Source organism: Macrosteles quadrilineatus, unplaced genomic scaffold, assembly GCF_028750875.1.
Source record: "Macrosteles quadrilineatus isolate MER2022 unplaced genomic scaffold, UCM_ALF_1.0 Scaffold_2__2_contigs__length_208266976, whole genome shotgun sequence".
NCBI lineage: Eukaryota > Metazoa > Arthropoda > Insecta > Hemiptera > Cicadellidae > Macrosteles > Macrosteles quadrilineatus.
In genome coordinates, this window is record NW_026542595.1 from 159527890 (window position 1) to 159554328 (window position 26439).

The following is a 26439-nucleotide window of genomic DNA, read 5'->3' on the forward strand; positions in this document are numbered from 1 at the left end:
TAGGTTAGGTTTCGCTGTGTGTTGACTTGACTTGACTTGAGTTTAAAAATTAAAACTAACCTCTTTTCGGTGACTTGACGACACCATAGCACATAAGTCTTGTTACGTTTGTTTTACCTTAGTGTTATTAATGATAGTTTAAAACTAAAATACCTTGAGGTGCATGTGATATTTTTAAGGTAGGCCTAGACAATTCTTAAATCATGGAAGAAGTTCACTTAACCACAATCAAACCCAAAAACAACGTTTTATTGTTGGCTCAAGAAATTTCTTTTGCTAAAGTTTTAGCCTGTAATGATAAACGCTTGAGGGATCGAGGTGTGAGAAGACTGAAAAAATGGTTTATGGCACGTTCTCAAGGTTCCATGGGTAAGTGGTCCCTATGGCAAATTTTTTAGCAATTTATCAACTTAGGCCTAGCCTACATTACTTAAAACGGGTACAGTTTCTTAACTGGGCTACGCTAATATTGATTGAAACTATCCATTCTATTAGTAAACCTTGATGTGATTTTTTCACCATCAGCAAGTTTGGTTGGTTATGTTAGGTTATGATACTTAGTTTTATTTTATAATAGATTTTAAAATATCGATTAGGGGCCTACCCCTACCTATTAACCCTCCCAGTGTTACTTGACGAAAATTCGACAAGCAGCACACTTTGTGTAGTGTTACTTGTCGATTTTTCGACAAGCAGACATCGTTTACGGCGAAGGCTCTATAACTGACTGAATCGGATTGAACTGGATCGAGTTAGGTATCGTTCTTTCCGTTTCATTCTAAGCTTTCTCCAGAGGTCTGTCTCAGCGCTGTACGTTAGAATCCTGAGCCGATCGTAATATGTAGCAGACAGCTGACGTGCGTGTATTTGTAAACAGCTAGGTTACCCTCCGACCGATGACTGATGTGTTTTATTACGTTTATCATTGTTTTAGTGTTAAAAATCAAAAGTAGTGATATACGTGTTGCATTATAAGAAGATTTAAGTGGTTTTGAAGTGCTGGTTGATGATCCTGAAGAAGTAGGTAGTGATATTGATGTAAATTATCAGCCAGATTCCTAGCTATGGTTAGGCTATGCTTTCTTAGCTAAACGCTATGTACTGAAATCTGTTTTTTGCCCATAACTTATTTATTTGCAAATCTACTTCCTTATATTGTTATATATTTGTAATCCTCATAAAATTTAGAACAAAGTGGCTATTTTCAAATATTTATAGGCCTATAATTTATACAATTTCATTGAGCGCGAACTTATTTTTTTTTTGACAATTTTCGAAATTATATTTTTTTTTACCTAAAGATTTTTTTTTTGAAAAAATGTTCCTTATGTTTTATATATAATATTGAAGCCCATGATTTTCCAAACAAAATGGTATATAGAACATTAGAATTAACATTGTTTTAAGCTTCTCAGATCCGTTTTAATAAAACCTTGCAAATGCGCCAAAAATAGGTGGACATTAAGGCCTAAACTATGGACACTTGGAGGGTTATTCAATATTTTCAATTCAATAGTTTCAATTGATATTAGCGTAGCCCAGTTAAGAAACTGTAAGTTACCCCTTAAAACATAACTCAAATGAGTTCTAAGACCTTCGACTATTCCGCAAAGTATTGCTGTAAAATGGGCCTACATTTGACTGTTTTATTGTACCCTAGGCGTAAGTTAGGCATCTAGGCCTTACTGGAAGTTATGCTGAAGACCTGAAAACAAGTGGGCTAGGTATGTTGTAGCCCATGTCGCTTTGTTTTGCTGTACAAAAGAAAGTATGCAATTGATTTAAATGTTAAGGTAACAAGGAAATATATACCTACCTCGTTCCTTGTCAGCTCTGTAAAATGTGGGCTACAGTAACTTATTCTTGACCCAGGTACATAGATTAAACTTCCAAGGTCCATAGGCCTACACCATACACAGCTAACCATACACCAAGACAGGTAGGCCTGGATTCCAATTGTTATTTTATACTACTAAGTAAATTGTATCACGTTAAAGGTTTTCATTCGATTTTCAGACTTTACCAAGGATGATTTTATGCGAATTTGGAAAGGACTATTCTATTGTATGTGGATGTCTGACAAACCTCTGGTTCAAGTAAGTAACTTAAATCATTTTATAATATTTAGCACTATGCCCACTTGTTTTATTTAAAATTAAAGTTATAAAGCCAAGATTCCGTTTAACAAATTTTCAGTTACATTTCACGGTACCTAACTTAAATCTGCCTGGAACAAATGCCATAGCAGTCAAAAAGAACATGTGTAGGTAACCAGAACTTTTTTGTGAAAAAAAGCTCAAGAAACTTGTCTCCAATGCCACATCCTGAATTGTCAAGCAGGGAAATTTAAATTGAAACTCATCTTTAGTCTATGACATAGCCTAGTTTTGATTTTGATTTGAACAACATTTATTAAGCCCTATATACTTAACAATAGTACTTTTCAAATATTTCAGCAGGAACACCTAAGTTATTTTTATCAATAAGCCAATAATAAAACCAATTTTTGAATGATTCTTCATGTAATTCTTCATGTGTGACAAACTTAGATTATAAATAACGAGGTTCTAAATGCTGTGCTTAAAAAGAGAGGATGTAGGTGAGAAGTGTCTAGATTAGATCTTCACCCTCAGTTTTCAGCGTAGCCAAATGCACTCAGTCCAGTAAATATCAATATGTTGTTGGGCTGTTCTTCTTTGTCTTTTATTTCTCTGCCTTATCAAGCCTAACCTAGCATACTCTAATCTCGGCATTGTTTGAAGGGACAGTAGACAAGAGGAACTTGTGGGCTCATTGTTTATCTGGTATGACAGATAAAAAAAAAAAAACAAAAAAAAAACAGGCTATTTATTTACTTGTCTTGACAAGTGATAAGCAAACACTGTTTAACAATGCAAAATACTGTAATAAGTTTTCTAATCTACTAGCTGTAACAGACAAGCAATGAATGAATAAAACTAGCGTGAATCCTAAATGATCATTCAGCATGAATAATATTTTACCCGTTAATAAATGTCTATTTTTGTTTCTTTCAGGAAGATTTAGCAGAAGAAATAAGCAAACTGATTCACAGTTTTGCAAATTTCAAAGCATCTCTGTTGTTTATTGAAACATTCTTCTCCTCTCTATCAATCGAGTGGTTTGGTATTGACCAGCTCCGACTGGATAAGTATTTGATGGTGAGTTTTGACTTCTACCACAGAGAAGGCACAGAGGAAACTTGCTTTGCACTTTCCTAGTATGTTGTGTGAAAAATATAGCCTACTTGTGAAAAGCAAGGAAGATCCTGAGTGGTGTGCACTGTGCAGAAATTCCAATGGCGCCTAGGGCACAGGGTCCTCCACCATGAGCGTTGTAGTAGCCTACACGTGGGGGGGGGGGGTGTTGGACTTTGTCCTAGACACCACAAGGGTACCATTGAATCTTACCTATTGGGTCTTAGTAGTACCTTAGGCCCTACTTATCTGTCCTTCTATAGTTCTATAGTCCTAGTTCTAGTAATAACACAAATCTTAAAAATCATGTTATTTAAATTTTAGTATTTAATATTTAAAGGCTACATTTTTCTTAGGCTACTTGGCATAAGCTAGTTTAAATAAAAAGGACACACAAAAAAATAATTAATAGCCTTAATCAAGCTGTAATGAGTGATCATCATTATGTAAAAATAAAAAATAAAATATATATACAGTAGAGTCCCGTTAGTCCGAAATGGTTGGGACCGGGCCCATTTCGGATTACCGAATATTTCGGATTTAACGTTTTTTTGTTTTTTTTTTTATTTTTTAAATTTTTTTTTTAATTTTTTTAATTTTTTGAAATTTTTTTGTCTTATTCTTACTACTTTTTTCGGACGCAGGCACGAGCCCGGGATTGTTTTTCACATTACTTAAGGCTAGACCTATTGGCTGCAGCATTATTACTTAGTAAAATCCATTTGTGATTTGGCGGACGACAATGTAAAATGTTACGGTAATAACAAAAATGGTGAAATATTAATTTACTAAAATACTCTACAAAAAAGTCTATCTCGCCCAGCCGCTACAGAATACTTTGACGAGGTACAGCTAACTGTGTCAAAAGTTTAATAAAAAAATTCAAAAACTTTCCAAAAAACTTCAAAAAATTTCGAAAAAAATTCAAAAATTTCGAAAATTCAAAAAAAAAATTCAAAAAAATTTCAAATTTTTTAATTAAAAAATAAATTTTTTGGTTTCGGATTAAGCGGACTTTCGGATTACCGAAGTTCGGATTATCGGGACTCCACTGTAGCTTATTTCAAAACAAGCAAAATCGCTCGGTGCCCTGGCAATTTTGGCCATGTTGCAGAGGTGTTTTTAACAGTTCACAGTGCCTAAAGTAGCCTACTGTTGATAAGCTAGTCATATTCATACTTGTTTTGTTCAGAAAAGAAAGGATATTTTGAATAAATAAAATATCAGGAATCCTGTTTTTTTGCAAAATGTGAATAGTTTTTTCAAATCTTTGGAGTAATTTTCAAAAGCAGAGGCCTAGCATTTTTACACCAAATTTTTTACAGGCAATCTAAGATATATGAAATGTAGGCAATTTATTTCCCTACGTGGAAATGTGATTGGTTTGTTTCAAATAGTTTCTTAACCAGAATTACGGGGGAAAATACAGAAATTGGGTATCATCAACAAATTTGCGCTGTACATTTGAAACATAAAAATAATATAATCAGTATAAGTATAAAATTTACATACAAAAGTTGTTATTACTAAAGGTAACAATACATTTATTCAGAATAATGTCATATTGTAGGCCACAAAGTTATAACTTTTTTATAACTTTATATGACTTGAAAAACTAAATTTTAGTTTTTCCGAAAACATTCAAAGTTAGATCTAATTTTTGTACTTTACTATAATATGATGGTATGTATTTATAGGAAATATATTTCTGAATACTGAAATATACATATATATACAGAAATATAAACAAATAAAGGTTCCAGAAGCATTATTCTGGCGTGAGACACACATACCATTGTAGGCTAGGCTATGATTTAGGCCTAGGCTACTAGGCATAACCTCTAAACAACCACTATTTCAATTACACAAATTTGGACATAAATAATAATACTTACCCAGTGTGATATGGAAATACTACTACTAACTCATACACCACCTGACAATAGGAGTACAATTCTTTTACACTAAAACACTAGCCTCTAATGAAAATTAGCACAGGTAATAATGTAGCCGCACTGTAAACCTTACTTAGATTCTAGCGAACAGAACACAAACAACTTGTTTTTCCAGTTACAACTGATGTGTCACCTGAATCTCAATACTGAAAGGCACCAAAACATAGAGATAGAACGTTTTCTTAGCTTAAAATAGGTATGACTGTCATCACTCTATGTCAATTATCAACATATTTATTCGTGATTTAGAAACCACGCGGAACAAATTGTCCAAATTATAATAGCAATTATATTGATCTGCTAGTGTTACAATGTGTGTTTATATATGAAAATAAAAGTTCAGAATCTCCTCTTTCCAACGGTATCAAAACTATTATGCTTCTGGATCATTTTCGTTGCGTGATAAGCGTTTGAAAAAAAATGTCCGAAACGGCGTTTGGGCACCGAGCTCTCATATCAGAACGCCATTTAAACGGCACAAGGCAGTCCTAGGGTTAAATAAAAAACCAACCATTTAGTTGTATAAAATATTACATTTAATTTCTTTGGATCAGCTGTCTGAAATTGTGAAATAAGCAATTTGGCAGTTCTTTTTATTTACATTGAAATGTCAAAGCAAATGTAAACATTGTGATTATTCTCATTGCAGCCATGGAGACCAATCAATATTTACTTTTAAAATCCTCACCTCAGAACTTTTAATGCCAAAACGGCAAAGCCCACGGTCAGTATCAAATTGTGAATAGTCCTATGACCATCCTTGGTATGGTAGCTATATTTTTGTAAAATTTAAGCCCAGTCAGTTCAGTATTTTTAACGTTAAATAGTAATACACATACAGACAAACACCATTAGATTATATATATATAGTAAAGTATAGTATAGATTAGATGGTGATTTATGTTCTATTAATTGTAAGTCTAGAAATGTAAGTTTTGGTGTATCCGGATTAAAAACTCTAAAAACTTCACTTTCAACTGACATAGGCCCCAAAAATCAGGTGGAAGGGAATGAGTCAACAGGTAATAGGCTAAACCTTATGATCAGCATAATAGTAGGTAAATGATGATAACTGAAGCAGATTCTAATCAATGTTTGTATTATTGCAGTTGGTGCGGAGATTCATTCGTCAGAGTTTGGAGCTCGTTGCACGATCAGGATGGCGCGACTCTGAGGTCAAACAACTCACCCACGTGTATCACCAGACGCTCACCTCCGCACCTATGGGTCTCAACATGCATATCATAGAGGTCTTCTGTGAGGAGCTGGCTAAGGTAGAGATAATTCACATCGAAATCACCTAAAAAATGTGTGCCATTTACATCGATTTGTGGAAATATGGAAATCAGATATCAATTGTGTCAATTAGAGTGGTCAGCAGGGTAGTGTGCACACGAAAACCCCTTCCTCACCTCTTGCGCTTTTATTTTGTAATAATAATTTCATCAATTGATTGCTGTGAGATTAAAAGTCTAGTGGTGTAACTCTCTGTCTGTGCTGTTTAGATCATCTCTCATACAGTACCTCACTACACGCCTTCCTGGTTAAACCAATCTTTAGGAAATGTAATGAAATATTTATGTAATACAAAGTCTACAAAATTGTGATTTTTGAACACATCATGAGTCACATCATAACTGGCAAAAGTACTGGCCAACATTCAGATCTGTTCAGGACTTTTGCTTGTTCCAACAACACAGTTCATCTCCCAAACACTAATGATTTATTTTCTTTGTAAGATTGTACTTTTGAATATGATCATTCTCATTATTATTCAACTAAAATCTTGAAAAGATTTTCCCAATCAAATTCATAAGAAAATTCTAATTAGGCCTATTTATTTTCTAGTTAACATATGATATGTCAGTAGGTAGCATGTTTACATCATGCTAACACAATCTTTGACTAAGTATAGAACAAGAAATTCCATTTCCATTAATTAAAATAAACGTATTTGGATTGAGCCACCAATGAACACGGATGTGAATTACTGATTTCTGTTGAATACGCCAACATTTATACCAAGCCAAAAACTAGTTTAGTTTAGTTTAGTTTAGTTTGTAAGCACAAAAACTAGTTTTCAATTTTAGACTGGAGCATACTATACAGTAGACTCCCTCTTATCTGGACTCCTCGGGACCGAGGCCAGTCCGGATAATGGTTTTTCCGGTTAAACCGACGTCCCCAAAATCTCATTAAAACGGACTGTTTAAATGCATACTCATACAGTATTTGACTTAAATTAGGAGAGCATTGTATTTAGACACATAATCACTGGTCTCAAATCTTTCCCAAGAGAACATTCGTTTCAGTACCGCCCACTTCCTGCCAATCTAGTCCGGTTAAACCGATGTGCTGATAAAAATTATCCGGATAAAGAGATGTTACTTCTACCGAGTGTGGTCCAGTTAAACCAATGTCCGGTTAAAAGGTGTCCGGATAAGAGGGAGTCTACTGTAGTAAGGGTTCTCAAGCTTTTTTGCTCCACGTCTCCTTTAGAATCCTGAATTTTCTTCCCGCCCTATGCCCCCACTCACCATATTAAGCTTAAATCATATTTAATTGTAGGATTATAATCCCTGAGTGTAATCAATTATCTGTGCCGGTACTCTATTGATACATTTTTTAAAGTTTTTTAATATGGACTAGAGCTACTACTAGGCTACTCTACTAATTTGAAGTACAGCCCCGTGGTCAAAAACTAGCTGTCATAAGTTTTGCAAAAGTGTTTTAATATATAAGATTAAATCCCAAATTAATTTGATATTAGTTTTGCTTTATTTTTATTTTTATTTATTATTTTTCTAGGTGCCCTCACACCTTGAAATCCTTCTACGCCTATAAGGCTTGAGAACTACTGCTCTATAGGCTTGTCAACTATGTTCTTTTTAAATAAACGATAGGCTACAGCTGATCTATATAGATATGATGCTAGGCCTACTTCAGTATCCTAAAGTCAATGATATTGTGTAAGCATTTATTTTTCTCCTTAAAGGTACATAATCTTTAAATTAGGAAATAATTTTAAAAAAAGTCACAACAACTCTACAGAAAGAGTAAGTATTTCGTGTTTTTTGAAAAAGACATTATTGCCACACTACAATGTAAGCAGGTGTTGTTTTTTAATACCCCCGCCGCAGCAAACCTGACGCCTAAGCGAATTTCCATTTGGCTGAATTGATTTTCAATTGATCTATTTAAATAACATTAGGTTTAACGAGTACCTAGGTTTGCTGCTACAAGGAAACTAATAAAGTGTGTGTTTTAACTTTTAAGTAAAATAATTATTGCTTAGTATAAAATGAATATATTTGCCAAGTTTGATCAAAAGATATCCATAAACAAGCAAACTACAACATTTTACAATATTCTCCATAAGAATAACGTGGGAATTTTAAATTTACCATTTTTTTAGTTTTCTCCGTAACCAATAACCGTACAAAAACACTTTGATATACTGAATTGTTTGTTATTTTAAGCTCTTTAAGAAGGTTTAGAGAAAAATTGGGAAATTTTGTGTTTTGAGGATCAAAAGTGAGAAAAACCAATTTTTACCCCATAAAACCCCCCATAAAACCCTGTTCCCATGGTCCGATCATGCTGGATCGCGAACTCATTCAAGTTTATCCCGCCTTACACCTTCAAACTAAATTTCATCAAAATCGGATAAAAATTACTCCAGTTATCGTGTTCACGGACACATATATATATATATATATATATATATATATATACATATATAAAAATTTGAACGAGTGGTGTTTTTGGCCTCTGGGGACATCAAAATGAAAAAGTAAATCGGTCCCGGGCCTAAGTCTCACCATGAGACCTACGGTAATAGCTACTTCCCTATAGGGAAATTCGCTAAAAGGGGATCAGTTAAGCCAACTGAAGTACAAATTAGTATCAATTACTCTTAAACGTTTTTTTTTTTCGAAATAACTTATGAGATCTTTTGATAGGCTTTCAACAAAGCCAAACGATATATCAATACAGGTTTTGACTAGCACATTGCACATTCACAAATAAATCTAGGAATGGTTTAAAAATTTTAAATTTCAAAAACTGTTTTAATTGTGTTGAAGTGTTGTGATAAAACATTGTAGCTTACTGTATATTAAGCCTGTGTTGTGATTGTATGTATTGTTTGGATACTTCTTACCCCCAATATTTGTTGCTGGTAGTGTGGTGAAAAGTATCATATGCAACTCATCCGGGTACATGTTTGGGGTACTGGCATAAAGCCTGCGCTCGACAAGCCTAACATAGAAACTATCACGCTTGTACCGTAAACACATACTTGTCAGATGTAGCACAGTACTTTTTCTTCAGCTTTTGTTTAAAGATATTTTTGTAGATTTTCCTAATCATGGCAATCTTTGGAAAAAGGCTGTTCTAAATACGATGTACCGCTACTTGTAATTTTAATGTTAGTGACAGAGTATGAACAGTGAGTGGGTGGACCCAGAGAGGCTTTTGGTAGAAGTAAAATAATTTAATCTTGAACTGTCTAAAATAAGACTTTGAATTTTTAATTTTTATAAAATATGATTATAAAATATAATTTTACATTTTTTAAATGCACTTTTGCCAATATTTCCTTTATTATTAGTATGTCTTTTTGTAGTCTTTTCAATTGAGCTCACTATAGGCTAATATTTAGTTAGCAAAAGCTTGGTTTGAACCAAAGTTTTGGCAGATATTCTGTTTTGGTTTACATTTTTTGAAAGCACCTGACACTTTTCTCTCTTGTATCCAGGTGGGGAAAGGCGAACTGTCTAGTTCCACAATCCTACAGTTTATCACAGTGTTTGCCAAGGTCATGGCGAATTTGAAAGACGGCCGAATGATTTCCCAGATCATGAGATATGTTTTCTTGCACCTCATTCGTCAAACAGAACTGGGAATCGAACATCATATGAAGGAACAGGCCTGGAAGGAGGTATGTAAAAGTAGCCTATATACTCACGATATAGCAATAATATATACAGACTAAATTATCTGTTTTCGAAAATGTTCAAACAGTTATGGTTAAACAACTAAATCCTAATTCAATGAGCTAGGTTGGCTTATCTTCGAATGGAGCAATATTGTAAATTTTTGTTTGCAAAAACCTTAAGAAATTTTCTACGATCACAATGAGTTATTCACTGCTTTAGTTACCTTCAAAAAGTCCCGACTCAGCTATTCATATACACTTTGATTAAGATTTTTAAAAAATTGCTATTTAAACACGGCCAAAGCTAAAAACTGTGTTGAGTTATGAATATGCTCAATATATTTTAATGTGCTGCTTTGTTGCTTGCTACCAGTGGCGGCATTTCCATAAGGGCCAAGTGGGCCGGGCCCACCCAAAATAAACACTAAAGTATATTTTTAAATTCTTAATGGGTTATTTGGTTAATATTATTCAATAAACTGAGATTTAAATTAATTTTGAACTTTAAAGGGTCATAACTTTTGTTGAAATACAATGCAATCATCTCGTAACACATTGGAGAGCCACAGATTTCAAGCCCTTCTAGCCACCATAAGAACGTAAGACAAGGCAACGCCAGCCGGCGGCGCTTGACTATCAGGGACCAATGCATTGGTATATGGAGCAGAAGGGCCGATTTGAGCTGGCCCAATGGACGTTGATTCTCAATATTATCGCTGGGCGTGCTGAGCGCTAGTGTAGCTTTAAATGTTTACATCTCGATTCCCGCCGCCCGTGTATGTTATACACCAACCTGCAAATGGGTTGTATTGTAGTTGTATGAAATATTTTATGAACTAATAAGTTAACACTTTTAGTTAGTTTCATGATATTATTACTAGAGGTGTGCGGATATCCAAAAAATCGGGTCGGATTCGGTTCGGTTCGGATATCCGTATCCGAACCGAGCCCAAATTCGATATCCGACACTATCCGTTATATATCCGACTTTTTCGGATAGACAATATATTTTGACGTTTTGGACAGAAAACCTCCATAACCACCATTAGTTTCCCCGGACAAAATTACAGCAATACGTTTCCTACGACCTAACAGCAAACGGCAAAGAAGCCGTATGATGCAATACTGATAACTAGTTTAGTCGTTATCGGCTGTTTTGCTTTATGATTAGATTCGTCTGGAACGAACAGACATAAAGCAGAAAAGAACTACCATGGTCAAATGAAAGTCAACTCGTGCTTGTCTTGCTCCTGATACTAGGGGCGCTGCGTAATAGTTTTTTTATAGTACTGTTTCAAAGTAGAAAAATCTAGCCTACTACTGTGATGTTACGTAAACAATAGATTAAATGTAGCCCGAAAAAAGTCAGAATAGAAACAATAGAAAGGCAACACAATAGAAAGGTAATAATAATAATAATAATAATAATAATAATCTTTATTGTCATTCAGCAACATAAAATTACAATAGACAACGTCAGAAATCAGGACACAAATGACATCATGCTTAAATCTATATCTTAAGAAGCATTGAACATTTTGTTACATAAACTGTACATACAGGCCTAATATTTAAATTTAAAATTCTAAGATTGAATTCTCTTACACAAATTTAAGTAAATAATGCTTCAAAACTAAACAATTTGTAAATATTCAGGAAATTTGTAAAAAGATTTTTGGTCATGCAGGCTGCCTCCTAGTGGCCAATAGTGTTAAGAGTTCAGAGTAATTATTTGTGTTTAAAAAATCGTCTATAGAAAAAAAGGCTTTGCTAATTAGCCATCTTGATAATGTTGATTTGAAAAGGTTTATGTTATCAATTACTCTAAATGGAATGGGAAGTTTATTGAAAAGTTGTAACTGTAAATATTTATGGCTTTTTGTGAATTTTGAAAGTCTAACTGGTGGGATGTACAGGTTGTTTGATTGTCTAGTTAAGTGGTTATGTATTGAGTGACATTTAGTAAAATTTGTAATGTTTTGTTTAACATAGACTAAATTATTAAAAATATAAATACTTGGAAGTGTCATTATATTATTATTTATATAGAAAGGTTTGCAGTTGACTTTATTTGGTATATCAAACATGATCCGCAGGGCTTTTCTTTGCCAAGTAAACACCCTGCTGGCCCCACAGCTATTTCCCCAGAGAATATTTCCATATAATAAGTGTGTATGAAATAAACTATGGTAAACAGAAAGAAGTGTGTGATTAGATACACAGTTTTTTAGTTTTCGCAATAAAAAACAAACTCGTGACAACTTAGATATTACATTGTTGGTATGTTCTTCCCAAGTTAATTTTTTATCTAAGAAAATACCTAGCAATTTAACAAAATCTGGATTTTCAATTTGGTTTTTACGTAGTGTAAAACATATTTTCTCTGTCTTATCATTATTAATTTCAAGAAAATTACTCTTAAACCAATTATTACCAATATCGATCATGTTATCAATTCCACGGATTGCTGTGTTAAGATTGTCAGAAGGCCAAATAAACGATGTGTCATCTGCATATAGAACTGTTTTACAAGGCATAGCATTTGGCAAATCATTAATATATAATATAAACAACACTGGCCCAAGTACTGACCCCTGTGGCACCCCGGCAAGAACCTCTTTAAAAGCTGATGTTTGTTTGCCGGAAGCTACATATTGTTGTCTGCCACAAAGGTAGGTTTTAAAAAAATTTAGTTCCTGGTGTTTTATACCATAAAAATCCAATTTCTGCAAAAGTATGGTGTGCAGAACTGAGTCAAAGGCCCTGCTGAGATCCACAAGGGCCAGACTCAGATAGTTGCCAGATTCAAATGTATCCAGAATATCTGACACTATGGATTCAACAGCTAAAGTTGTGGAGTATCCGGGTCGAAAGCCAAATTGATTGCTATTCAGAATTTTGTTATTTGATAAAAAATCAAAAAGCTGTATTTTAACACAATTTTCAATTATTTTTGAAAAAACTGGAACCATTGAAATGGGACGATAATTGGAAACAGAAGATATATCTCCTTTCTTGAAAATTGGCACTGTTTTGCATATTTTCAGACAACTGGGAAATGTGGAATTTAATAAGGCAATATTAACTAAGTAAGTTAAGGGTTCTAGAATGTATGGAGCTATATATTTAACAATTTTGTTAGAAAAGCCATAAAAATCTTCAGAGTTAGAGGAACTAAGTGATCTTATAACTTTTAAAATTTCAATTGATGTTACCGGCTTCCAGGAAAAATTGGTATTAGAAACATTTTCCTTATCTAAAAAGTCGTAAAAATTTAACCCACTTCCCCCTCCATTAGAGAACTTGTCTAAAATTTGTTTTCCTACATCAATGTAATAGTCATTAAATTCGTCAGCTGTAATTGGTGGATCCGACTTTTCACTTTTAAAAAATAAACCACTTTCTGACTTAACAACTTTCCATGCAGCCTTACATTTGTTTTGTGAACTATTAATAAATTCCTCATTATATTCTATCTTAGCGGTTTTAATTCTAGTTTTATATTTGTTTTTGTAAGATGATAGACATTTTTTTAGGATGTCATTGTTTTGATAAGCTGGTATTTTAGTCAAATCCTTGAGGAGTAACAGAGTATCCTTCATTTTCTTAAGTGACTCATCAAACCACAGGTTATTTTTTGTACTAACTTTGTAATCCTTTCTTACTCTCTTAGATAGTCTAGGACAGTGATAGTTGTAACAATTCTGAATACAGTCAATGAAACATTTAAAAGCAACATTAGCATCAGCAATCTGAAAAACCGGCTCCCAATTGATGACACTTAAACTATACAAAAACATATTAATCCTTTCTTTTGTTAACAATCTAAAAGAAACTTCTTTGACTATATCAGGCACATATAAACTACTTGAGAATGCAAAATGTAAAATAGGGTGATCAGATATTTGTTCTTTCAAAACTGTACACTGAAATAAGTTAGGCTCAATGTTAGTTGCAATGTTGTCAATACATTTGTTCCCTTTGGTTGGGTATTTAAAGATGTAATATAAATTGAATGATTTTAAGACATTGACAAGCATTTTTGTGGGATTATCATTCTTTAAAAAATCAACATTAAAATCTGCTCCTAAAATTAATTTACAAGATGATTTTTTTTGTAAAACAAATGTTAAAAGGCTCTCTAATTGATTAAAAAATAAATTACAATCAGAATCGGGGGTTCTGTACAGAGATATCAAAGTTACATTGAAATCATTAATGTAAGTACATGATGCTTCTAATGAGCCAGTGTGAACAAGGTGTGAAATATCTATCCTATCATATGAAATATTTGCACTTAAAATGATTGAAGAGCCTCCATGGGGATCATCCTCTCTGCAAAAGGAATCTGCGAGAGTATAACCTTGGGGAATATACAGCCTAATTTCATCTCTAAGAAGCCAATGTTCACACAATAATGCAATGTTGCAATGGGATTCCTCTAATACTAAAGCCAATTCACTTAACTTATTCCTTAAAGATTGTACATTTACATGAATTAAATTTAAATTAAATTTATTGGAGCTACATCTGGGATTATTTGTGACAGGGCCTAATGCAGTGGAGGATCCCCTATTAGAGTATCTCCTAAAAAATGAGAATTTACATTTTCTAAAACACTAGCACTGGTTTCACTTTCATTGACACTTTCGGTACACAGTGACACAGGAGGTTGTTGAGGGGCTGTTGATGATGAAGTATCGGCTGCCTCTGTAGGTTGAGAGGAGGGGGTGTTGGATTTGCAGGGTGAAGTCACAGCTACAGTTACATCTTGCTTGGTTGTCATCATGTCTGAATTATCAACAGCAGAACTTGGATTGTTGTTACTGGACGGCAGAGGAGGATATTCTTCCATTGACAGTAAATGTCCTTTATCAGCCAAAAGGGGATGTCCGTTGCCACTAGGTAGGCCTGTTTTGCCTCCAGAATCTTCATTTTGTCGTGCTGATTGAAGTGACACTATGAGTTTCCTAAGGTGTTTCACGAAGTCTGTATACGATAACTTATTATATAATTTCTCCGAAGCATTTTCATTGTAGGTAACAATTGTAATTGATGCCCCTGTTTCCTGTTTGAATTTCAACAGATTGTTGATGAAGTGGTGTGGTGAGATGCGGTCCCGTGTACATCCTAAAGGGGAGCATATCAGATTTTTTAGCTCTTTCCGTTTAAAGTCTTTGGCAAGCTGATCAAAAACTGCATTGTACGTAGCGTTGTATTTATGGTAGTTTTTCGAATTTTGATAGTATTTTTGCTTTGTTACTAAGCTGTAGATTGTGGCTCCCTGTTTGGATTTTTGACAGGTCAGGTTTGAATCACAGTAATCTGAGTGACTTGGCTTGCCAAACTTTCCTTTAAAGACTGTAGCGACACCTTGACTCATCTGTTTGTCACTATCAAAATCGGCGGAGATACAATGAGCAAAAGCGTTTTTGCTGTCACCTGAGTACAATTCGATCACAGTGTTCATGTCAGCTTCCAATAGCTGTACTCTAGATTTTATTGATTGCGATTGTAACAGGTTACTTTGGAGATTAGTTGCAGATGACTTGATATGCTGAGGTTGACTGTAAGTTCTGATGTGATTCATAATAAGTCGGGCTAGTTCTTTTTTCCCTTTATTATTTAAGTGTAGGCCGTGAGACGTCTAGAATGACCTTCTCAGTACCTGAGTATCGATCAGATGGACATTTTTGAATCGTGCAACCAGTTCACTTAGGTAATTATTAATCCTTTGGATTTCTAAATGAATTATACTGTTGTTAGGAGCATCATGTCTTTGCGGAATAGTGCAAAGTAAAACTTGTTTATCTTTGTCAAATTCTTGCAACTTTTTCTCTATGTTTTTATAAATATCCTTTATTGTGTTGTTAAGGGTATTGTTAGTTCCTGCGAGTATAGCTATGACATCACTTCCTTGCTTTAATGCTACATCCACCACATGCAATAGTTCGGTATTTGGCATTACAAGTCCGGTTGTTAATATATCGCTGTTACTCATATAATGAATTACTTGAGACACCCCTCTACCCTGGCTGTCACTGACTATGGAGAGTTTCATATTATGTTTTGATATCTTCAAAGATTTTTGTCTTGTTGGTTTTGTACTGGAGTTTACTTTCCTGACAGTTCGATTTGTTTGAGGTGATACCTGTACGGCTTTTTCACAAAACGTAACTTTTGTTTTGTTAGCAATGAGCGAGGTAGCTTTAGCATTGGAGTTAATCAGGTTTGGTTGGTGGGACACTTCATGATCATCAGATTTTTGGTTGGACTGGATGTCTAGCAATACATTATAAATGTTTTCTGTTGGTATAACTGGTATGTTGTTTGTTTTTGGAGGACTGATAGAACCATTGTATTTAAATTTGGCTGATTTAACAGTTGACCATTCTACAGAACCCGTTTCACAAATGTTGTCACCTTTGTGATTTGTATTTGGAGGGTAAATCATTTTTCTTAGAGTTTCTTTGGACATGCTCATATATTGACCTTTGTGAAACCATAAAGCCAGTTGGGCTCTTCTTGTTAATATTATAGACTCAGGAAAAGGCTGTAGCATATTTTCCAATGATTCCAATGAAGGTGTTATACCTTGCATTACACTAGCAAGTATCGTGTCAGCTGCCAAAAGCATATGGATTCCACAATCATGATTGTTGGATTGCGGCGGGGTTTTCACTCTCTCAAATTGAAATAAAGCAGTTGACTTTAAAGAGGCATGCATTTTTTGTGCAACCGTTTGAGCATGACTGAGGTTATAGTCACCTTTTGAGTCCATATGAAAAAAATGGTCATTTCCTTTATCCCAGAGTAAAAGACTCCAGTGTGAGCCAGAACCTCCCACTCCTTGGACAGATGACGAGTCATTGACAGGTATAAATACTAAATTCTTGTCCTCAAGCTTAACAGGTTGTAAGATGTCCATGTAATCTTGTAAAACCTTGATCGCAAGTGTTATAACTGGGCTCATAAAGTGTATTTTTGGTTTTTCACTGCCTAGGGTTGAATTTAATATGTTAAAATAAACTTGAACCGCATCGTCAGTTACCCATTTGGATTCCAAAAGTGATAGGGAAATGTTTTCATTTAATTCTATTTTTTTTTTTTTTTATTTTCCCACATAGGTGTTGGGCAATAACCTCGAAAGGAGCGCGGGTAGTGAGTCAAGTAGGACCGGAGGGGGAAGGGGTGGGTAAGACCTTGAAGCTATATATAGACTTGCACTACTTCCCTAAACCAAAAGGACTGGCCGGCGAGTGGTATTTCAATCACAGGACAAGATACGTTGTTTTTTGGGTATTCATTGCCCGGTTTGACTTTGGATTGTCTTACTGTGTAGAAACTTTGAATAATAAAAAATAAAGTTAAAACTAACCACGATTATTTAGCATTTATTGTGTACATATTAAATGATTAAACGATAGGGACCATGGATATATACAAACTTTTGTCGTGATTTTAATTTCAACATCAAAATACAATATTGCACAATCGTGATATTTTAGGTCATTGACCTTTATTATGCATCCGGTATTGCCGTTTCAGAAGCACGTTGATAAATTATAAATTGATATTCCCGTAGTTAAAAAGAATTATTTTATAAACCTATAAAACAAAATCATAAAATCTTACATAAAGCTAACAAAAAATAACGGAAATTGTAAAAAGGGAATAAAGATAACAACGTCATTATTCTTTCTCTTTGTTATTCTATTTCTTGGGTTTCCCTTATCACGCATTCAAATCAGCTTTTATGACATAGCGCACAGCAGGGGGTAAAACACTGAGTGCAGCCGGCACTAATGAGGGTCGGACCTTCTTGGGGGTGAACAATAGACGGCTTATTAGACCCTCCCCTCCCCTCCCCCGTGGTCTGGAGAAAGCTTGTAAACAAACTATTGCACAAGCGCGCGTGACTTGACATTGGGCTGCTTCAATTATAATTTTGTCAAATGAACTGTGATGTTTCAAAATCAAAAACAATAATTTGGGACCATACTTACTTACTTACTTACTGCTGGGGGGCTACAAATCGCAGTCGATTCTTCGCCTCGTAGATCAGCCTCTTCCACGCTTCTCTGTCCGCTGCCATCTCCACTGTCCCTCCACACTGACTCACATCTCTCTTAACTTGGTCATACCATCTCATTTTTGGTCTACCCAGTGGACGCTTTCCAGTTGGTACAGCAGAACATACTTCCTTCAGTCTTGTTCCTTCTTCCCTTCGCAATACATGACCTAGCCAACCTAATCTTTTTGCCTTTATCAAAGCTATTATATCAGGGTCCTGGTATAACGCTCGCAGCTCTCTGTTTTTTCTAATCCGCCATTCTCCTTCTTCGTTTACTGGGCCGAATATTTTTCTTAGGACCTTGTTTTCAAAAACAATCAAGCGTCCTTCATTTCTCTTGGATAGGACCCAGGTCTCACTTCCATACAATAATACTGGTTGAATAATGGTTTTATATATTCTTATTTTTGTATCAGATGATAGGAGTTTTGATGACAGGAGCTTCATACATGCACCTAAACATTTATTGGCATTTGCTAATTTACTTAATATTTCTGTATCTTCTATGTTAAAGCTATTTACAGTAACTCCTAAGTATTTAAAGCTTTCTACTGGTTCAATTAAATAGTTGGCTATATTGAAATTGGTGCCTCTATTGATGGGATGTCGTCCAAACTTTATTATTTTGGTTTTTTCCTCATTTAGTTCCAAACCCACTTTTTTACATTCTTGAATAAACTTGTCGGCTAGAAAACACAAATCCTCCGACTTTTCAGCCAATATCACCACATCATCTGCGAAGGCCATGACATTTAAGTCTACACCCAATTTTAGGCCCCTCTTTAGATTTTTTACTTTTTGTAGAGCTTCTTCAATCGCTATGTTGAAAAGAGTGGGGGAAATCCCGTCCCCTTGTCTCACTCCTGTATTTATACTAAAGCTCTCCTTTATTGGGACCATACTGCTTAACAATAATGGACTGCAATTATTGTTGAACATACAATCCATTTTTAACAAACTAAGATTATACGATTCAAATACAATTATAAAGATTATCTTGGTATTTTACTTGGGGTAATGAAGTTATGTCTAGGCTAGTGTAATTCTCGGTTCATCAAGGTTCTACTGAATTATGTTTGGCAGTGAATATGTGTAGAATGCAATTTATAAATTCAGGGATACACACCTTTTACACAGTTATAAAGTCTAATTGCCCAACATCAAATCGTGAGCTAGAGCCAATTTAGTGCATTAGTGATTCTACACTTGGCAAACCCACAAAATGCCACTTAAGCCCAATAATCCGTTCCAAAAACGTAAGGAAATACAATGTGAAAAAAACTTGAGATCGAACTCCTTGGCTTGTGAGAACCAGGAAACAAGATAAATCATAACCTCAAGTAAACAAGCCCAAACGTTTGACACCAGTCCTGCTGAGCTAAGGTGTTTGTGAAGATTTCGGCTGCTAGTGTACTTAATTCAAGCAACCAACTTTTGAAAATAAATGTTGTGAATTGTGATTTTCAAGAGAGAGAAAACTGTGGACTTGGCTAATTTGAAATTCTATAGTTCAAAATCGTCATTTAAGTTTATTTACACAGCTTTACATTGTTTTGTAGGTTAAAAATACATATGCAGCTTATTATTAACCGTGCCGAACTATCCGAATCCGAAAATATCCGAATCCGAACCTCCCAATATCCGATCCGATCCGAACCGAGCCTCAACTATCCGATCCGAATCCGATCCGAAATGAAATTTCACTATCCGCACACCTCTAATTATTACAGATTTATTACAGTATGTAGCCATACTACGATTTTGTGGGTTTTAGTGATCATTTAAATGTAAAGGCGTGATGATGGTGTGGTGATGTTATTGTGAAGTGGGTGTTCGTGGTTCAAATGGGGTTAGGCCTACTTCAACGGTACTGCAATCTTCAGAGTTGTGAGTAATTATTAAAAAATGCAGTTCTTGCCATAATTTAAATTGTACATTTTCAGACTAATTGTATGTTTGTAGATAGATAGTTTTGAGCAGGCCAATCAATGCCTATTAGTTTTTAATTATTTAGCCTAATTTCAATAACATGTTTAGTAGAGGAGTAGGGTAGACGTAGAGTAGACATAAGAGAAACACTAGACCTACTAAGTAAATTAAAAAATTACTTAAAATAGTCTACTAAATTAATAGAATTATTTATAGTTTCAGCAAAATATTAGTTATATTTTAATATTATCATAGATAAAACATACTCCCTTAGTAGATTTCTCATCCTTATGGAACAGCTGAAGACAATTTTATTGTTAGTTCATGTACGGTTTATGTAGAGGTCGTGTTTTGTTTACAGTTTGTTTCCCGTTATTACAGCCATTTAAAACCTCGTTTAACCAAATAATACGATCTAATCATAAACAATAACTTGTCCCCTAGTTATATAACCAAACAGTAAAGCACAAATCAAGAAATTAACCCTAAAATAATGGAAACAAAGTTTCATCGACACTAGCGCCTTTGTGTCACGTACATGAACTAGACACGAAAAACATGCTTCAAAATTTACAATGGGGTGAGAAGTCTTCTTGTGTTGGTTAGTCTATGATATTATTAACTCACAGTTGTGATGATTGACACACAGTGGTAGGCCTAACTTAATTTTGTTTAATTTTAGCTTTTGAAAATGAATCAAGTGGATAATTGTTTAACATTAAACTTTTCTAACCTAGCTCTTGAGGAAAAATTAGCAATTAAAAAGCTAGGATCTCACCAACCTAAAGGCTTTACATTTTCTCAAGAAGATGGTCCTAAGAAAATTAGAACATTTTGCACTTCTTGGTTTGAGAAAAAACCTTGGCTTACGGAAAGTGTGAGCAAAGGGAGTCTGTCTTGTTTTTATTGAGCGAAGCTCACTTTCCCTCACTTTGTAACTTCTTTGTAAGAGCATCAGAATGTAATGGCTTGACCAATTGATATGAAATTTGGCCAACAGCTAAAAAATACTGAGCACAATGTTTTGGTAAAAAATATTTGCAAATTTCCTTCTGGATTTTATTTTACGGGTCTCACAATTTCACTTGTTATTTTAATGTAAGTTGAAAGAAAAATTATATTGGGTTTATGACATATGGGTTTATCTCGTTTCATTTAAATAAGATAAACATATGTTAATTGTTTGTAATTGTTATGTTTACATTTCAATGTTTACTTTCATCCTAGGTTAAAGTTGGAATGTAACAGTTTATCAATGGAAGTAACAGTTATGCTATATTTGTTTTGAGCATGCCTCAAAGGCCACGTCGTAATATTGGTCGTCGCACCAATAATGCAAATATTGTAAGAGAGTGGCGTCGTGAACAAGAAGAACCAGATGAAGCAGTGGCGGAAGAAGCTGATAATGATGGCAGTTAGCTAATCATTTCCAATATGAATTAGATGCACTAAAATTTTACACTCACACTAACTGTCATCGCCAACAACTAACAGCTTCAAACCAATCACCGATTTGTTCGCGTTGTCGTTCAAATGCAACTAAATTCGCGGCGTTAAATAATATGGATGTGTCAAGTGTCCCAAACAAATTAACTGACCTGACGATTGTAGAACAAATGTTGATTGCACGAGTACATCCCGCTATGTGCATTTACAAAGTACAAGCAAATGGTCAGGATGGCCAGTTTCACTACAAAGGTAACATCAATAATGTTGAGCAAGATATTAATGAAATAGCATCTGTCTTACCTACACTGCCCGAAAACTTAAGTCATCATTGTCCAACGTGAAGGCGTCTTTGGTCATATCGATTTCAAAGTTCGACGTGAAAAACTACAGTAAGCACTTATTTGGCTGAAGGCAAATAACCCATTCTATTTTGACATAACCATTAGTGATGAAGCGCTACACCAACTACCAGTCAATGATTTTGTTCACATACTATCGGAAACCAGAAACATTTATTGCCGAAAACATTACAAAAATGTATAGGCCATCGTCAGGTACAATTTATAGCAAACAGGAATTGCTTGTCTTAAGAAAACAACCATTATCAATAAGAAGCAGTCTTTAAATCGTAAAGCTGGTTTGAGGTCATCTTCTGTCTTGCTTCTTAGCAAAAGTTATTGTGTATCCTTGGGTATTCCATAACCCTCTGAATGATCCCACCCCGCTATGTCCCACCATAGGGCCACCCTACTGTTCAATTAAAGCGCTGCCACTGCTTGCTACCCGCTTAGTACTATTCTTCTGCTTACCCGACTGTTCCGTTGGTGATAAATTACAGATCAAAACCATTTTGAATGTCTGATCTCTTCGACCCACCTAAGTGGCTTCTGTGAACCATAGTTTGGGAACGACTGAGATGAATGCCCTAGTCCTGTCCAGTGCCTGACTAGATCAAAATATGTTACTTTTTGCAATGTCCTTATGTTATAACCCTTTATTGAGGTTGTGTTATATTGATGCTAGATAAAATACATTTTAAAACAAATTATTTTTATTAATCTGCTGTAGGCCTACACTCACAGAATATGGCTTAGTCAGTAACAAAACAAAGCTACACAAGGCATCTCACTATTCTACACTTATCTCTCACTCCTATTTTTGGGTGAAGATATGCATATAGGTGATGTCCCCATCTCAAACGATATTGATGATGATATTAATGATAGTTCTATTATTTTCATTCAAATTCATTTATCTTGAAATTATCTTAACGCAATTTATCAGCAGAGCTTTAAAAGCAAACTAAACATTTTTACTAAATACTGCATAATGTGAAGTCTTAGTACTGTATTGGAGACACATAGATCCATTCCCAAACTCCACACGGCTCGCCTTTACTACGTCCTACAACATTTCCTACGAAATGGACCTGTTTCCCTCCATTTCCATAGCACTTTAGGATTGTAGATACCTTAATCTAATCGTTATTAACAGTTCCCACACTCCGGACAGCTCGTCTTTACTATGTCCTACACCATTTCCTACGTCATTGACCTGTTTCCCTCCCTTCCCATAGCATTTCAGAATTGCAGATACCTTAATCTAATCGTCATAAACAGTTCCCACAATACAGACAGCTCGCCTTGACTACTTCCTTCGCCACTTCCTACGTCGCGGACCTGTTTTCCTCCCTTCCCATAGCATTTTAGGATTATAGATACCTCAATCTAATCGTCATAAACAGTTCCCACACTCCGGACTACTCGCCTTGACTACTTCCTTCACCACTTCCTACGTCGCGGACCTGTTTTCCTCCCTTTCCATAGCATTTTTGGATTGAAAATACTTTAATCTAATCATCATAAACAGTTCCAACACTCCGGCTACTCGCCTTGACTACTTCCTTCACCACTTCCTACGTCGTGGACCTGTTTTCCTCCCTTTCCATAGCATTTTTGGATTGCAAATACCTTAATCCAAAAATCATAAACAGTTCCCACGCTCCAGACAGCTCACCTTGACTACTTCCTTCACCACTTCCTTCGTCACGGACCTGTTTCCCTCCCTTCCCATAGCATTTTAGGATTGCCCATACCCTTATCTAATCGTCATAAACAGTTCCCACGCTCCGGACTACTCGCCTTGACTACTTCCTTCACCACTTCCTACGTCGCGGACCTGTTTTCCTCCCTTCCCATAGCATTTTAGGATTGTATAAACCTTAATCTAATCGTCATAAACAGTTCCCACACTCCGGACAGCTCGCCTTGACTACTTCCTTCGCCACTTCCTACGTCACGGACCTGTTTCCCTCCCTTCCCATAGCATTTTAGGATTGTCCATACCTTTATCTAATCGTCATAAACAGTTCCCACACTCCGGACAGCTCGCCTTGACTACTTCCTTAACACCTTACTACGTCGCGGACCTGTTTTCCTTCCTTCCCATAGCATTTTAGGATTGCAGATACCTTAATCTAATCGTCATAAACAGTTCCCACACTCCGCACTACTCGCCTTGACTACCTCCTTCACCACTTCCTACGTCGCGGACCTGTTTCCCTCCCTTCCCATAGCATTTTAGGATTGCAGATACCCTGATCTTATCGTAATTAACAGTCCCCACACTCCGGACTGCTCGCCTTTACTACTTCCTTCATCACTTCCTACGGACCTACTCCCACACTCCGGACAGCTCGCCTTGACTACTTCCTTCACCACTTCCTACGTCACGGACCTGTTTCCCTCCCTTCCCATAGCATTTTAGGATTGCCCATACCCTTATCTAATCACCATAAACAGATCCCAGACTTCTCACTGCTACCCTTGACTACAATGTATCGAGTAATCTTCAGTGTAATCTTTGCTAAATGTGTTTTTTCCTTTTGTACTGTATTTGTAATTTGTTAGTTTATACTGTGGGTAGTTGGCTTATTATGAACACATGCTACAACTTCAAGTCTTTTGTTTACTTTTTCGTTGTTATTTAATTCAGCCAATAAGGTTACCTAGCAACCCATAAGACTAATGTTAAAAAAATGTGATTTTCAGTTTCATTTTTCTACGTAATTAGATTTTTGTTGGCAGTTCTAACTGCAGTAAACTCGTTTTTAGGCCAGAATTAAACTATTTACAACATTTGAAGAAAATCGTCGGAACCGTTTTCGAGATCTTTGTGCAAGCAAGCATACATACATACATACATACATACAAGCAAACATTGCTCGTATTAGAGTATAGGATTGTGTTAGGTATTGTACAATTAAATCATATGTAGTAATCGCTTCCAAAATAATGAACGTCGGCACTGATAAAAATATAAACTAACTAATTAACATTTTACAGTACGGGTTTCCTGGAGGCGATGTGGATGCAGCAGAAAAGATAGAAGCGGATTCTGATGAAGAAGTGGAAGAGGAAGAGGAAAGTGAAGATGGAGAAGAGTGGGAGGAAGAGAGAGAAGTGGCACAAGATGCTAGAGCAGGCAGAGTAGACGTGCTGCTACCTCCGCTGGACTTTGATATCAGGGATTTGTTAGAAGTGCTGCGAGAACTCAGAAACATGAAAGAGACGACGACCAAGGCCAGGAAAACACTCATACAACTTATAGCCAAGTGAGTCCGATGGGAAGGCTTTAATTAAAATGTGGTCAGCATTTGGAGAGAATTAAATGTTTTTTAAATACTGTCAAAAGTAGATCACTCTAAATAACTGTGATTACTTTTAATTTTAAATGTTTTGTGGCGGTAACTATTTAGGTGTGATAGGCTTATCTGTCCGACAAAAATAGATGAAAATGCACAAATTTACCATAAATTAGAGGAACAACAAAAACAAGGCACTCCACTACTGAGAAAGCTAGCTCTTATTTTCTTTGTGTTGATGTGTTTGTTTGTGGATTATCATCTATTTTCGTCAGTATAGTACAATAGCTTTACAAATATCAAGAGCAAAGCTTGGAAGGTTTAAGTCCTATTCTCAGAACCATTCTGACTAATGACATTGATTTAAAATTATTCCTATTATAATTATCTGTCCATTAAAAGCTGTATTGTATTATTAAAAGAAGGAATGTTAAATACATAACAATTCTGGCTCTTTTTCATGCAATTCTTTTCCATTTTTGCATGAGAATGCTGCAGCTATAATTGGTGTCAATAGTCAAATATACTGGGATCTGAAGAAATGATATATATTAAAATGCTTTTTACGAGGGCTATTCAGAAAGTAAGGAATGTTTCGTTCTGACGCCGCTAGTTGCACACCGACCTCGTACATTTTGGTGCGTGCACACTCGGCAACTCAGCCAGCGTCCAGCCGTGGCAATGGGAAAATCCTTGCCCTGTCTGTTTTTTTCGCAATTTTCAACTTAGGATGTGTGCTGCGATTGAAAATACCGCCACTTGTGAGGTGCGTTCAGTGATACGGTTTATGTTGGCAAAAAACTTAAAACCAATAATAGACATTTGTCGCCAAGTGTGTGAAGTTTACAGAAACAACTTAATGAATGAAAGTTGGCCGAACTGACATTCATGAGTCATGATGAAGAGAAGAGCGGACACCCGAGCATAGTGACTTATGAAACTGGTAGCTAAAGTTGATGAAAATGTTCGCAAAAATCGCCGATTCAACATAACAGAGCTTTTGCTTTATTGTGTGACAGTTTCAAACAACAAAAACTGGGAAACTTGAGGTAAACAAAGCGGAAACTCCGTTATACTAAATCGGCGGTTATTCCCGTTGTTACGGCTGGATGCCGACTGAGTTGCTGAGTGCGCATGCACCAAAATGTAGAAAATTGGCGCGCGCCTAGCGGTGTCATAACGAAACGTTACTTAATTTCTGAATAGCCCTCATAATAATAAATTTTTCAATACCA

General features: G+C 35.5%; 1 protein-coding gene across 1 annotated transcript in view; it reads left to right on the forward strand.

Moving 5' to 3' along the window:
• Positions 1-26439, forward strand: part of LOC128987241 (ribosomal RNA processing protein 1 homolog A-like) — a 34579-nt gene continuing 8140 nt past the window's right edge. Inside the window, exons 1-6 of the mRNA XM_054407992.1 lie at positions 1-369; positions 2017-2096; positions 3036-3179; positions 6280-6444; positions 9930-10112; positions 24906-25174. Coding sequence (XP_054263967.1) covers positions 204-369; positions 2017-2096; positions 3036-3179; positions 6280-6444; positions 9930-10112; positions 24906-25174 — 1007 coding nt within the window. The 5' untranslated portion in view covers positions 1-203. The remainder of the gene's footprint in view (positions 370-2016; positions 2097-3035; positions 3180-6279; positions 6445-9929; positions 10113-24905; positions 25175-26439) is intronic.